This window comes from Erythrolamprus reginae, chromosome 9 (assembly GCF_031021105.1).
Source record: "Erythrolamprus reginae isolate rEryReg1 chromosome 9, rEryReg1.hap1, whole genome shotgun sequence".
Taxonomy (NCBI): domain Eukaryota; kingdom Metazoa; phylum Chordata; class Lepidosauria; order Squamata; family Dipsadidae; genus Erythrolamprus; species Erythrolamprus reginae.
The window spans coordinates 48,554,252-48,569,450 of record NC_091958.1 but is presented as its reverse complement, the minus strand read 5'-3'; the positions used below and the strand labels follow the sequence as shown (position 1 = coordinate 48,569,450).

The following is a 15,199-nucleotide window of genomic DNA, read 5'->3' as shown; positions in this document are numbered from 1 at the left end:
TTTCAATACGGCAAATAGTGTTATTTGCCAGAAAGTAGGGAGAAGGAGGAAAGCCTCCCACCACCACAATAGGGTCCTTGATCATGTAACATTACCGCCCTTACTTTTAAAAAAAATCCCCTTCCCCTCTTTCCTCTAATGGCTCTAGATGAGGGGTTTTTTTCCAAAGGAGCACAATGGAAAATTCAGCAGGAAATAAAAGTGCGCTTCTTAAAAATTGTGTGTACTCGGAGTTTGTTTTCTAGCTTGGCCCGAAGTCTGGATTTTCTTCGGTTTAGCTAGCATGAAGAGGAGGGCTGGATTTCTGGGGAAGGCGGAAGAGGATAAATTAAGCAATTTGAGGATTTGGCAATTTTGTCTTATTAGCAGTCAGTTCCTTAAGGGGAGAAACCGTGGCGGAGTAAATTGCATTAGGAGAAACAGCTGAATTGGATTTACAGAGAAGAGAAGCCAACTTTTAGTTCTTTTGCTGTCTTAAAAGAACAACAGTACTGTAAATGTGTTGTTGAAAAGGATTGTTTTATTTTATGGGCTGATTTACTATAAACACATTTTCTCTGTCTTAAGTTCTATCCAACGTTATCCACCAATGCAACTTATATTATTCTTTTTTCTTTTCCAATTAAAAGTTGAATAAGGCTGATGAGGGTTTTTTTTGTGTGTGTGTGGCTAAGTCACAAGATGCAAAGCTAAGTTGAACCTTAAGTCACCAAGAAGAGTTTTTATTGTTCAGTGCCATGCAATATCTTTTGGTTTGGTTTTTGAGAGAGAGGGTGGGGGCATCTGTCTGTATTCACAAATTATTTGAAGCACCACAATTGAAGCTTTATGGAAATATATTTGGGCTATGTCATATGTGTTATATTTGCACTATCAAGATGATAGAGTAGAGCAGTAGAGCAGCAAAAGATGATTAGGGGACTGGAGCAGTGAGGGGCTACCAATTTTTTTTACTACCACACTGTGGGTGTGGCTTATGCAGGATGCCCTGCATTTTCGTTCAACATCTTTCAGTGCAAATTGGGTACTCTGGGGTGGAGCTCTATTTTTGCTACCCCACTGGGCCCCCCCGCCCCCCCGTCCGGGCAGTAGCCCACCCCTGGACTGGAGGCTAAAACATATGAAGAACGGTTGCAGGAACTGGGCATGGCTAGTTTAATGAAAAGAAGGACCAGGGGAGACATGATAGCAGTGTTCTAATATCTCAGAGGTTGCCACAAAGAAGAAGGCATGAAGCTATGGGTAAAATTAAAAATTAAAAAACTACGGCGCCTAAAACACGATTTAAGTATTGCCCACAAGATCATATGCTGCAACGTCCTACCGGTCAATGACTACTTCAGCTTCAACCGCAACAACACAAGAGCACGCAACAGATTCAAACTTAATATTAACTGCTCCAAACTTGACTGTAAAAAATATGACTTTAACAATCGAGTTGTCGAAGCGTGGAACTCATTACTGGACTCAATAGTGTCAACCCCTAACCCCCAACATTTCTCCCTTAGACTATCCACAATTGACCTCTCCAGGTTCCTAAGAGGTCAGTAAGGGGCGTACATAAGTGCACTAGTGTGCCTTTCGTTCCCTGTCCAATTGTCTTTCCTTTACCTCATATATCATATATATTTTCTTCCTTTCATATATCTTCTCTATTTTTACATATTATCTTTATATATATTCATGTCTATTCTCTTCCATATGCATTGTGTATTGGACAAATGAATAAATAAAAATAAAATAAAGTGGTATACTGTATAAAACTTAAGTGCTATTGCTATTGCTAATGCTGATTGGGAACAATCAGAAATGCTTGTTTATTCGGTCTACCTCCTTTCCCCAACCACAGGGGCTTCCAAGAGGTTTACAGCTAACAGCCACCTTAAAGCCACAGGTAGCACTGACATCAAAATAAACAGGGACCATCCTATTTTCCCATCTGTTTTTAGTTTTCAGGCCTTCCGCTGCTTGCCCGGAGCCTGATTTGTTTAAACATTGGGTCATTGCACTCATAACATCGCATTACTTACGCTCGTTCTGTTTCCCATTTTAATCGAACGCATAAACAGTTTTAATTCCTCCTCGTGACGCCATCCTGGAATTGGGTTGCAAGGCTCTTCCCCGGAATCCCCCCAAGCCAGCAAACGCCTCGTTGACTGGGATGGTTAGTCACAGCTCCCTGCTAACCGAACCCAAGCAATCCTCACGGCGAGTCCCATTTTCCACGGTGGATTTTACACCTCGAAGAAGGCATCAATTCTGTTTGTAAGGGCACGCTTCATTCATTCGGGTGCTTGCTTATTTGAGTGCTGGTGCAGATATCAGGCTGTGGCTGTTTTCTCTTCCCCAAATTAGATAATTTGTGAACCTTTGGAAGCCACCTCATTGTTCGACCATCCTGCAAACGTGTAACCTTCACAGTGGGCCAGTTGGCCTAATGTGGACGTTTGAGCTTCAAGGGTCTTCAGAGCAACTCACATCTTTCCTTTTCTATTCTGGAAGTTTTGCCGTGGATTCAAATGGAGTTTTGCGCAGTCAAATCCTGTTATGAATTCTGACAAGCCGTACTGAGTTTTGATGTTAAAGCGTGTTTCAAGGAGCTGATGTTTCTACCCCCATTTTCTCCCTCCTGCTATGCCTAACTATGGAGGGATCGAACTATGGAGGGATCTTAAGATGCCATAGGATTTGAGTTTTAGAAGTAGTTTGTCATGAACCAGTTACTGAAGAAGCTTCTTGGATGAAAAGGGAAATGTTTTCAAAGAAAAAAAAAGCCAAAGAATTCCAGTTGCCTTTTGGAAAAGAACCTTTGGAACAACCATAGAACATAGAACAATTAGAGTTAGAAGAAGGGACCTTACCTTGGTGGTCTTATAATCCAAGCCCCTGCTGGAGCAGGAGACCCTACACCTGTGATGGTCATGACTTTTAAAGCCCTACATGGCAATGGACCAGATTACCTCTGGAACCGCCTGCTACTGCACGAATCCCAGCGACCGATAAGGTCCCACAGAGTTGGCCTTCTCCAGGTCCCGTCGACTAAACAATGTCGTTTGGTGGGCCCCAGGGGGAGAGCCTTCTCTGTGGCGGCCCCGGCCCTCTGGAACCAACCCCCCCGGAGATTAGAATTGCCCCCACCCTTCCTGTCTTTCGTAAACTACTCAAGACTCACTTATGCCGCCAGGCATGGGGGAGTTAAGATATTCCTTCCCCCTAGGCCATTACAAGTTATGCATGGTATGTTTGTGTGTATGTTTGGTTTTATAATAGGGGTTTTTAGTTGTTTTTTATTATTGGATTGTACATGTTGTGTTTATTATTGTTGTTAGCCGCCCCGAGTCTGCGGAGAGGGGCGGCATACAAATCCAATAAATTATTATTAATTATTATTATTATTAAACTGGAAGTTCGGGAAAAGGCACTTCCGGTTTGCCCATTGTGCTGGTTTTTTTGCACTCTGTGGCTTCAGGAAGCTTCTCTAAACCCTCTGGAGTGCAAAAAACAGCATGACGGCAAACCGGAAGTACACTTTTCTAAACTTCTGGTTTGTCCGCTGGGTGATTTATTTTTTTTTGCCTCCGGGGCTTCAGGAAAGCTTTCCTGAAGCGTCTGGAGGGCGAAACGGCCTTTCTCAAGGCCGAAAATCAGCTGCCCATCACACGCACACACACTGGATCTAAAACATGGCAAAGTCTCACGTGCCCTCCGATATGGCTCTGCCTACCACCTGTGGCATGCGTGCCATAGGTTCGCCTTTACGACCCTATACCATTTCAGATAAATAGTTATCCAATGTCTTTTTGAAAGCCTCCAGTGATGGAGCACTCACAGCTTCTAAAGGCAAGCTGTTCCATGGGTTGATTGCTCTCACCTTTAGGAACTTTCTCCTTAGTTCTAAAATGCTTCTTTCTTCGGTTAGATTCCATCATTTCTCGTCTTGCTTTTTGGGGCTTTGGAAAATAGTTTGACTCCCCCCTCATCTTTGGTACACCACTATCAGTGATGGGCTCCTACAGGTATGGTTAGGTACGCAGAACCGATAGAAAAATATTGAATTTTTTTTCTTTTTTTCCCTTCTGGGCTCTGGGTATGTTTTTCCTTTTGCAATAAATTAGGTTGAATGTGTGTAATTTTAGAAGAGCTTTGTGTGTGTTTGTGTGTGTACATATAGTTTATATAGCATATAATGTATATTTTTGTGTGCCTGTGTGTAATATGTATGTACAGATTTGACATTTATACATAGAATTAAAGAGTATATTTTGGATGTTCAATAATAGTAAATAGATAGGGAAATTGTATCACTTTGAGGCGAGGAGAGGCCAGGCACCCTAATCCAAACCCTTGACGTGAGTGACGTTAAGTTGACCACCTTTAAGCCAGTCACATGACCTTTAAGCCATCCCAGTCACATGTCAAGCCACTCCCATCTGGTCACATGGCCAGCAAACCACACCCACAAAATAAGCCACACCCACAATGTCACAGTAAAATTTTTTGCAGCCCTTCATTGGCTATCATGTCTTCCCTAGTCCTTCTTTTCGCTAGACTACATACTCAACTCTTTGTATATTTTAGCTTTCAGACTCCTAATAATCTTGGTTGCTCTTCTCTGCACTCTTTCCAGAGTCTCAACATCTTTTTTATAGTGTGGTCACCAGAATTGGATGCAGTATTTCAAGTGTGGTCTTGATCAGGATGATAAGAGTTACGGTGGAGAAGAAGAAAAAAACCTCCTTGTAGTGGGACCTCCTTAAATGGATAGGAAGCTAAGCAGCCTCAAACAGCCATAAAACAAACAAGCCAGAGATTTAAAGACAAACCTCGATTGACCCTTTGTTTCAGCACATTGCATTGTGCAACTACAGACAATCGGTGATGGTTTACTAGCGCTGAGCCAGCAAATGGTAAATAAATGCTGTGGTTTTGGTCCTCTTATTATAGGCGTCTGCATTTGGAGAACGCAAGTGGCACAGGGCTAAGGTTTGGGGTTTTTTTGACAAGAGGCAATTTTTCTGCAAATGTTCGCTGCGTCAGATCATTCTCTCTTACCCTTCTACCCCCAACTGAGTCTCTGGTGTCCTTTTTGGTCTAGCTAAAGCACATCAGGCATCAGCTAAACGATTTTTAAAAAGATGACTATGCTAATTCATGCCAATGGGGTCGTTAGCAGTTAAGAGCCTTGGCGAGATGAACCTTTAAAATAGGTCCGCACTTAAGCTAAAAATATAGCAGATAATGGTGACCGGATCATTCTGTCCTAACCTCGGGGTTTATTCATAAAATTAATTGAGGGGAGATGGGAAGAAAACCCCTGAATGTTTAGATACAGTGGTACCTCTACTTACGAACTTAATTTTGTTCCGTGATGAAGTTCTTATGTAGAAATGTTTGTAAGAAGAAACAATTTTTCCCATAGGAATCAATGTAAAAGCAAATAATGCGTGCGACTGGGGAAACCACAGTTAGGGTGGAGGCCCCGTTTCCTCCCAGGAGATTCCTAGAGAAGCCCCACAAAGGCTTCTCCCCACCTTTCCCGGCCCTATTTCCTTCCAGGAAATTCCTAGAGATGCCTCACGGAGGCTTCTCCCCGCCTTTTCCAGCCCTGTTTCCTCCCAAGAGATTCCTAGAGAGGCCCTGCGGAGGCTTCTTCCTGCCTTTTCTGGTTACAGTTTCGGAGGCTCAGGTTCCTGGGAGGAAACAGGGCCTCCACCCTCCCCGTGGTTTCCCCAATCTCACGCATTATTTGCTTATTATTATTATTATTATTATTATTATTATTATTATTATTATTAATTAGATTTGTATGCCACCCCTCTCCGCAGACAGATTGATTCCTATGAGAAAAATTGCTTCTTACAAACTTTTCTACTTAAGAACCTGGTCATGGAACGAATTAAGTTCTTAACTAGAGGTATCACTGTACTATGTACATAACAGTTGGATTTGGCAATATATAAACAAGCTAACAATGAATGCTTGTATGTATTGAAACACTATAGCTTTAAGAGTTAGTGTTGCAGATCGCCATAAGAGGGAGCCAGAAGCATGATTTTCTCTCTCTCTGCTATTTCTGTTATTTTTGTTTGGTTTTGCTAATTCATTGTGACTGCTGTAGTAAAAACTGTGTTCGATGATAGTTTATGTATTTGTAAGCTGAACAAGGAGGGCTTGTAGTATTGTTAATGTATTGAAAGCTATTGACCATGTATGGCTGGATTGTTTAACTTGACTTCAATATTTGCTAAAGTAAATACTATTTTATATACTTTAATGTATCTGGTATTTGTATGAATGAAACATTGTTCATATCTCCTGACTATCTGCTGGAACTCTACCTTCCCTTTGTGCATGTCCATCCTTGATACCTCAGGGGCAGCGATGGGCCGTTTGACTTACCTCTTACTGGAGCGCCCTCAGAGGCCGTTGTGTGTGTTTGTGTGCCCATCGGTCGTGTGCGCGCCCCTCGATGTGATATTTGGCTTCTGCGCATGCACAGCAAGCCAAATATCATGTGAGGACGCACGCAAGAGTGAGATTGTGGCGATTTTTGCTGATATTTTTGTTTCCGCGCACGCACAGAAGCAAATAAATCAGCAAAAATCACCCAAATCTCACCCTCGTGCACGATTTGGCTTGCTGCGCATGCACAGAAGGCAATTCCCATGCGGGGTGTGTGTCGGGGGCACAGCTGCACAGGCATCCCGGAATTTTCTACCGGAGTCCACCTGGGGGCACCGGCTGCTGCCCACCATTGCTCAGGGGTCACTCTGCACACTCCTTAAAAATTATGCAGGAATGGAAAAAGAAGAAAAGAAGACCACAGCCATTTGAAAGTGGGGGTTTCCCCCTCTCGTTTTGTTTTAATAGGTTGACAATTGTCCAGAAAGAAAGAACATACAACAGCTAAAACTTCCAAACACGATCGTTATTTATTTTTTTAAAGTTTTTTTTTAAGGCCACGTTTAAAAAAACCAACAACCACCACGATGGAGGACCTTAAGGCTTCTTTAAAAAAAAAAAAGGAGCAACTCATTGGATGCCATGGCATGAATACTGAGTTGGAAATAAGGATTCCCATAGGGAAATCGGTCAACCCACAGCCTGAGTTCTCACAAACCTTTGAAAAAAACCCAAGCCAACAACAGGCTTTATCGCTGCTCTTAACGGCAACGGACGGATCAATGGAGCACGTACCCAGCATAATTCCCAGCAAAAATTGAAGCTGCTAAGTCTCGGACAAGGGACAGGACCTCTTATTTTTTTGTGTGCATTTTTTGTTTGTTTTAAACCCATCGAAGGTGATATATATATTTATATCTATATATATATAGATTTCCTTAATCACAAACGGAATCAAAGAACAAGCCATTATTATTATTATTATTATTCTTTTTTTTTTATAATATACAAAAGCAGCACAACCAATTGCGCCGGATATGAAAGTGCTCTGTCATCAGAGAGGACTGTACATTATCTTGCTTGTTTTATTTGGCAAGGTTTTTACAAATCTAATACTTAAGGTTTTTTTTTTCCTTTCCCCATCTTCTACTTTTATCGATTACCAAAATAGAGAAAAAGAGAGAGAGAGAAAGACGCAGAGCGTGAGAGAAAGAGAGAGTGAGAAAGAGAGAATTTGCATAGATTGTACATTCAACTCAAAAGAGATTTTTTTTTAAAAAAAAAAACCATTTTCCTCCCTCGTCTGGTTTTCTGTTCCTCAAACAAATGTAGTATTTGTTTTTTAAATTATCAGTGAGGTAGTACCTTTGGTAGCACCCGTGAGCAAAAGAAGAAGGCAGAAACGATTAAAAAAACCAAAAACGACCAAGACAGAAACAAAGACTTGGGCGGCATGGGAAATTGTCCTTTTTTTCTGAGATTGCACGACAACAGTAGAAACTACTATTCAAACCGTTTGGAGGGGTGTGTGTGTGTGTCTATAGGTAATCCTGGACTTACGACCACAACGGAGGCTCAAATTTCTGTGGTTTAGTGAGATATGCAGGGAATTTCGCTCCCCTTATTTTGCGAGTCTTTCCTGTCAAATTGGCTAAGTGAATCGCTTTAGCTGTTTAACGTTGGCAACCTGGGTGACTCTGCTCGTCAGAAGGGGAAATTGTAGGATGATTCAACGCAACCGTCATAAAGATGAGTCAAGAGGCCAAGCATTTTGAATCCCTTGACCACGCAACGGCTGTTAAGTGGGAGAAACGGCCATAAGTCACATTTTTCCTGTGCTGTCGTAATTTCGAACGGTCGTTAAATTTATTAATTGGATTTGAATTGTTGTAAGTCGAGGACCGCCTGTAGTTGTCACTCCCCCCCCCATCACATAAGAACCTAAGAAGAGCCCTGCTGAATCGGGCCAAAGCCCATCGAGTCCAGCATTCTGTGTTCCAGAGTGGCCCACCAATTGTCCTTGGGGATCTTGAGCAGAAAGAGAAGGCAAAACCGTCCCTTTCCCCTGACCCCCAACAAATGGTACCCAAGGGAACCCTGCCTGCCTCAACCAACATAGAGGCGACACTTGGACATCCGTTTCAATAACCACATATACACTTGGCATCCATGAATCTGTCTAATCCTGCCTTGAAGCTATCCAGGTTGACAGCTGTCACGACCTATTCTGGAAGGGTATTCCATCAATCAACGACCCACCCACCCCTCATTCACAGCAGCTGTTTTGGTCAAGAACTTTAGCTATTCGATTGCTTCCAATGGCTGGGTTTTTCGAGGGAGGGGGGGAATAATGCTTTTGAATTCTAGCGGGGGACCAAAGGATGAAAATAATTTATTTCCTATTTCACTTGACCTGGTGTTATCGGATATTTTCCACTCGGCTGAATCTCAGTCCTTTGCGATTGGCAACGGCGGGAAGTGAGATCCGAAGAGCTTCGGATTCACGATTCGACAGGTCAAGCTTGGAGGTTTTGACCCAAAAAACCTTACGGGACAAATAGCATCTGTCGGTGGGATTTCTGGAGTCTTGACAGGACCTTCACTCACTAGGGCAGGGGGTGGTCCAAAGTTAATCATTTTTAAGACCTGTGGACTTCCAACTCCCAGAATTCCTCAGATATCATGACGCTGAAGTCCCCAAGTCTTAAAATGAAGCAAAATTGGATATCCCGTATCTAGGGTTAACCGGGTTTGCAAGATCAATTCCAAAACCATGGACGATAGGAAAGCAGAAAGTCAGCGGGAGCAAATATGGGGCCATCAGATATAAATACAGTAGATGAGTGCTCTCCTTTCCCCTGGCTATTGGTTATGCTAGAACTATAGGACAACTCTATATGAAGGGCCAGTTTCCCTTTAAAAAATAAAATAAAATAAAACAGCTTCTGTAAGACGCAGAGGGAAAGCAGTCCTGGCTACTCTGGATATTTAGGTCTTCCAGCTTCACCAGAAGGTATATTTGGAAGGCACTGACTGGAATAGAGTAGACCCATATTGTATAGTAAGAGTTTCTTAAGATATCATGTCTGAAGAGGAATGTAAGATCCATGCAACCTTTCTGGCTCATCATCTCAGGAGGAACCTCATGCAAGGCAGATCATAGATGGTGGAGCCCCCAAGGCCAACTTCTTCTTCACTGATTTCGGAGGCTGATTTCCCCCCCCCCCCCCCGAAAACAATTCCAACGGCCTACCCCACAACCTCTGCACCGGGGGTGGGCTTCAATTTTTTTTTTAGCAAGCTTTCGGGAGTTTGAAAACGGCCTTTGGGAAGGCGAAAATGACCTGTGCAGGCTCCAAAGTCCCTCTGAAGGCCGGAAACGGACCGGTTTCCGGCCTTCTGAAACTTCTGGTAGGCCCGTTTTTCATCTCCCCAAGCTTCCGTATGTGCCCTACATTTACTTTTTTTCCAACCCCAAGTCTGTGGAGGCTTGTTTTCATTGCTACTTCCTCCAGAAGAAGGTTTTTTCAGTCCTAAAGAGGTGCTAACGGTCTTCCTGGCTTGCAGTCTTTTTCATTGCTACTCCTTCCAAAGAAGCTTTTTTCCAGCCCTAAGTCTTTGCAGGCTTTTTTTCAGCCCTAATCAGGCTGAATAATATAATATGCTGAAACTGACCAGACTAAGGGCGCTAATCAGATGAATACCTGGTAGGTGGATCCCCCCCTATTTTCCTCCCCCCAAATTAAGCTGCGTATATTCTGAAAAACACGGTATCTCCTGCTCTTAGCACTCTCTCACGTAGGCAAGGTGTATAACCCCTAAAACCTCTGACTATACAGGTAGTCCTTGACTTCCAACCACAATCGAGGCCAAAATTTATGTTGCTATCTGAAACGGAAATAATGTTACAATGTGGCTTGGCATAGTTGTTAAGTGAATCACTTCCGTCGTTGGATTAGTATCACTAACTTAAATGAATCTGGCTCCTCCGCTGATCTTGCTTGTCAAAAGGTCGCAACAGGGAATCTCGTGACCCTGGGACACTGCAACAGGCATAAGTACAAGCCAGTTGCCAAACCTCCAAGTTTTGAATCACATGGACTGGAGTGGGGGGGAAATGCTACATCTATCATGTGAAAAACGGTCACATTTTCAGTACCATTACAACTTTGAACGGTCACTAAACGCAAGTCCTCGTAAGTTGAGGACTAGCTGCTTGGGGACGATGTCATTCGTACGTTAGGGAACTTCCATTCCAGTTACCGTTGTCAGTATTGGTGGGGGGCTGGGTGGGGGCAGAAGTTGAACAAAAAGCAAAAACGGAAGGAACAGAAAGGAAGGGGGAGGGGAATATTATTGTCTTCCGTTTTATAAAGGCCTTTGCGTAACAGAGGCAGCACTAGTTCGCAAGGATAAGATCACTCCCGAGTTGCTTGAGCAGTGCTCTAACCATTAGTCATTGACTATAAAACACAAAATAAATACGTTAATGGTTGTCGTTTCCTTTCTTTCGCGCCAGCTAAATATTTAACGCTCCGCCTTTTTTTACAGCCTTCACTAGCTGACGCGGCAACTTCGAAAGTCCAAAGCAAACTCTCGAAGCTTTAAACCGAGGGGGAAAGTTGGCAGAATTCACGAGCTAGTCTTCCCAATGTCATGTTGAAATCCGAACTTTAAATTTTAAAAGGGAAACCAGATTTGGTTGCTGTCGTTTGTGTCTCCTGGTTATCTTTTCAAGCCCTCCCCGCTCTTCTTGTGGTCTTTAAATGTGAGCTGCGTTCTAAATTAGAGGAAGAGCCTCCCCTACCCCCCAAAAGGAGAAAGACAACTTTTGTTCAAAATGATAGATCGGATCCCAGGGGACCCATCAGTGGACAGTTGAACTGAAGATCCAGAACAACAAGAGTTGGAAGGGACCAGTAGCGGATTGGAATCGGTGGTCTGTTAGTGGAAATGGAGATCCACATGCATTTCCATGCCCCTGACATGTGCAAGGGCATGCCCATGTGAGATTTGGCTTTTGCACATGCGTCGGAAGTTCAATGTTATGCGAGGATGCACTCGTGTGCAAGATTACACCCATTTTCAGCCCTTTTTTGCTTCTGTGCATGCACAGAAGCAAAAACATCAGCACAGTGCACATCCTCATGCAAGATTTGGCTTCTAGTCCATGCGCAGAAGCTGAATCTTGCACGAGGATGTGTGTGTCTGCCCGCCAGAAGCGCATGCACCCGCGCCAGTCTCTCGGGGCGTTCCAGTAGCGGCAAAAGGTAGGATCCCCCACCTGGAAGTGACCTTAGTCCAACCTCCTGCTCAAGTAGTGTCCCTCTGTTGTCTGAGTGGAATTTCGGCTAAAGTAATTCACTGGAGTTCAGCTGGGATGAGATTATTTAATTAGGAATAAAAATTGGGCTTTTGGCACCCTGGACTTAATCTCACAGCTCCCAAAAAGCTAAAACACCACTCGGAGCTGGCGAAGGAGTTAAAAATAAATAAAAAACACAAAGCTGGATTAAAACGGATACTCCTTAGTTAGAAGTCTGAAAAGGGCCTTTCCCATTTTTCTCCCATTAAAATGGAATGTGTATAAGACTAGAAGGGAGTTAATTTCTTCCCCCGGCTGGAATTTTTTTTAAAAGCACTTTCTTCTTTCTTTAAGAGGCACTGCATAACAGAGCAAACCTAAGCATTGGGGTTTGTGTGTGTGTCAAAGGGATATTTCTCTCCAGCCTGCTTCTCTGTTGCGCATATGACGGGTTTTTCCTTGTGCCATTGCAGAATGGAGAAATGGCTTGAATCTCATCTAACCTCGGTTTGTCTATGTTCATACAACAGAATCAACCTGCTTCTTGAATCAACCCCACTTTCCAGCTGTTGGCCAAAGATGGAACCACAAGCTGGCGAAACAGCTTGGATACCCAGCACCGGTAAGCTACGGTTAGCCAAATTGAAATCTGGTAAGCTTGGCACGTTATGAATTGAATCACTTGATCTAACCTGAACACAGCTCTTTATGCACGATCCATAACTAATGATTACTGGAACTGGGTGGAGGGGAAGATAGTTATTGTTTGCTTTCTGAGTCACTCCCTTTGTCCAAAAAACAGAAGGCAGTACTGACATTCAGATGTCAAAAGTCTAGTGTGGTATCTGGTCTAACTCATACACTAAACACACACACACAAATCCCTAGACAAAGCAATATTTTTTAAAAATTTCTGGAAAACTACTTTCCAGTCTGACCTGGGGATGTGAAAAAATTCCAAACAGGACTTTTCACACCCTCCCAATTGACTTTCTCCTTTCAGCCTATTCCCTCGCTGGAGACTAGAGGTCTCCAAACCCACCAACTTTAAGACATGTGGACCAACTCCAAGAATGCCTCAACCCGCTAAGGAATTCTGGGAGTTGAAGTCCACAAGTATTAAAGTTGCCACGTTTGGGGGAAAAAACCCTCTTTAGTGTAAAGAAATCTTGGGGGATCATTAGCTTATCTGGAGGAGCAAACTCCGAATCTCTGTTGGCACGAGAGGGTGACATTAACACTCTAGTTTGTACCGTCGGTGGATTCAATATAATCCACTTACAAGTTTGGCGATCTGGAGTAATACTTTTGAGAGATGTCAAAAGGGGCGGTTTGAAAAATGAGGACCACGGGGGTGGGTAGGAGAGGAATTTTAGCAATTTTGTCTAAGCTGCTCTGCTAAGACTTTCGGGAAACTGAAAAAATAAAAATAAAATAAAAATAAAATAAACATAAAATAAAATGGCTGGGATACAGTATATTGGTGTGCGAGATTGGAGAAATAAATTAGTTCTGACCGGAGTTGAAAAGACGCTGCCCCCACCTTTAGAAACCTCAGACGTTTCCTACAATCATTTTTCTCCTTTCTTGCCTGTTCTTTCTTTGAGTTCACTAAACTGGTCAGCAAAAGAGGGCTGGGGGTTTCCAACCCCGTCTTGAACATGGATTCGTAGGTTTTCTTAAAGACTCCTTCATCCGCTCACCGGCCACCTGTACCACCAACCCCATCGAAGACGACCCCGAGAGCGAAACGCTCAAGTTCCCTTTGAAAGCCAGTGAGAAAGGGGGTACCAGGTGCTACCTCAAGCGTCCATCTGGTCTCACGGGGCCCAACTCGGACTTTGGGTCAGGGCTGAGGGAACTCCAGGACGTCTGGCTGCAGGCCTGCATGGCAGGGCAGGAGGTCGGGCCTGTAGCGCAGACATCGACCGCTGACCACACGCTTCCCACCAAACTGTCTACCCAGCCCTCCAGCTTGGTGCCTGTCAACATGGCATTCTTCTTCAGCTGCTCCAGTTGGCCAGTGCTGACCGGAATGTTTAGCACAGGGTTGAGCCCTTGGAAGCTCTGCTCCATATAGGAGTTCTTCGGGGGTCCGCCATGCAGCTTTGGGGCTTCTTCTAAAGGCAAGAGAGAAGTATATGGGTTATAAAAACAAAACTCTCTTTCGAGAATAACAGGTTATTTATTTATTTGTTTATTATTTATTAATTGGATTTATATGCTGCCTCCAAGGACTAGGGGTAGCTTACAACACATAAAAAAGAACAATAAAACATAATAATAATAATAATAATAATAATAATAATAATAATAATAATCTTTCGTTTTCTTCACGAGACATCCTGATTGTGGAGAAAAGGGAAAGTATGGATCATCGACATCGCAATCCCAGGGGACAGCAGAATTGAGGAGAAGAAGCTAGAGAAATTAGTGAAATACGAAGATCTAAAAATCGAGCTGCAACGACTCTAGCATAGACCAGTGAAAGTGGTCCCAGTGGTACTTGGCACGCTGGGCGCAGTGCCAAAGGATCTCAGCGGACATTTGAAAACCATCGGAATTGACAAAATCTCCATCTGTCAATTGCAAAAGGCCGCTTTACTGGGATCGGCAAACATAATTCGCCGCTACATCTCGCAGTTCTAGGTGCTTGGGAAGCGCCCGACTGGTGATGAAATACGAAATCCAGCATAGTGATCTAGTTTGCTGTATTGTATTGACATAATAATAATAATAATAATAATAATAATAATAATAATAATAATAATAATAGCCACCCCAAGTCCTTGGAGAAGGGCAGCACACAAATCTGATTAATAAATAAATAAATAATAAATAAATAATAGGCTAAATCCAATTAAGTAAAATTAAATAACTACTCTAAAATCGTATATTAAAAATCAGTCATAACAGCAACCATACATAACATTCATCGGCCAGGGGGGCTAAAATGTAATTGCCCCAAGCCTGGCGGCATAAACGAGTCTTAAGACTCTTACGGAAGGCGAGGAGGGTGGAGGCAGTACAAATCATCTATTAAATATATGCTGGGGGGGGGGAGAGATTTCTCCTCCACTACCATTAATGACAATTTGCCAAATCCTTCCTTGCTTGGCCTGTGGATAATTCTTCCCAGCGCAGCTATTATTATTATTATTATTATTAATAGTAATAGTAGTAGTAGTATAGTATGTTTTATTGGGGTGCTCTGTGTTTGAAACTTTAATCAAGATTAGCACATGATGAAGTTTGGAGATAACCCTGATTTAAAACCTAGAGACCAGGCTCTCGAAGATGTTCAAAGAAGCTAAAGCCAAGCTATCATCCAGGGAGGGTTGCAGGCCAGGAACAATATCATGACTCTCGTCTACAATTCATGCCACCACATTGCTTTTGACCTTCTAACAGCGAAGCTGCACTTTTCAGGAAAGTCAACATTCCTGCCTCCGCTGAAATTTACAAACTCTCAGTCTTGCCCAGTCTGTGTGC

General features: G+C 43.1%; 1 protein-coding gene and 1 long non-coding RNA gene across 2 annotated transcripts in view; one reads left to right on the top strand and one right to left on the bottom strand.

The window, feature by feature from the left end:
- The window catches only part of LOC139172232 (uncharacterized), a 50,088-nt gene that overhangs the window by 15,394 nt on the left and 19,495 nt on the right, over positions 1-15,199 (top strand). Inside the window, exon 2 of the long non-coding RNA XR_011559850.1 lies at positions 12,238-12,329. This is a non-coding gene — a long non-coding RNA (uncharacterized lncRNA). The remainder of the gene's footprint in view (positions 1-12,237; positions 12,330-15,199) is intronic.
- Positions 6,830-15,199, bottom strand: part of XYLT1 (xylosyltransferase 1) — a 192,349-nt gene continuing 183,979 nt past the window's right edge. Inside the window, exon 12 of the mRNA XM_070761135.1 lies at positions 6,830-13,827. Within this exon, the coding sequence (XP_070617236.1) occupies positions 13,505-13,827 (323 nt within the window). The 3' untranslated portion in view covers positions 6,830-13,504. The remainder of the gene's footprint in view (positions 13,828-15,199) is intronic.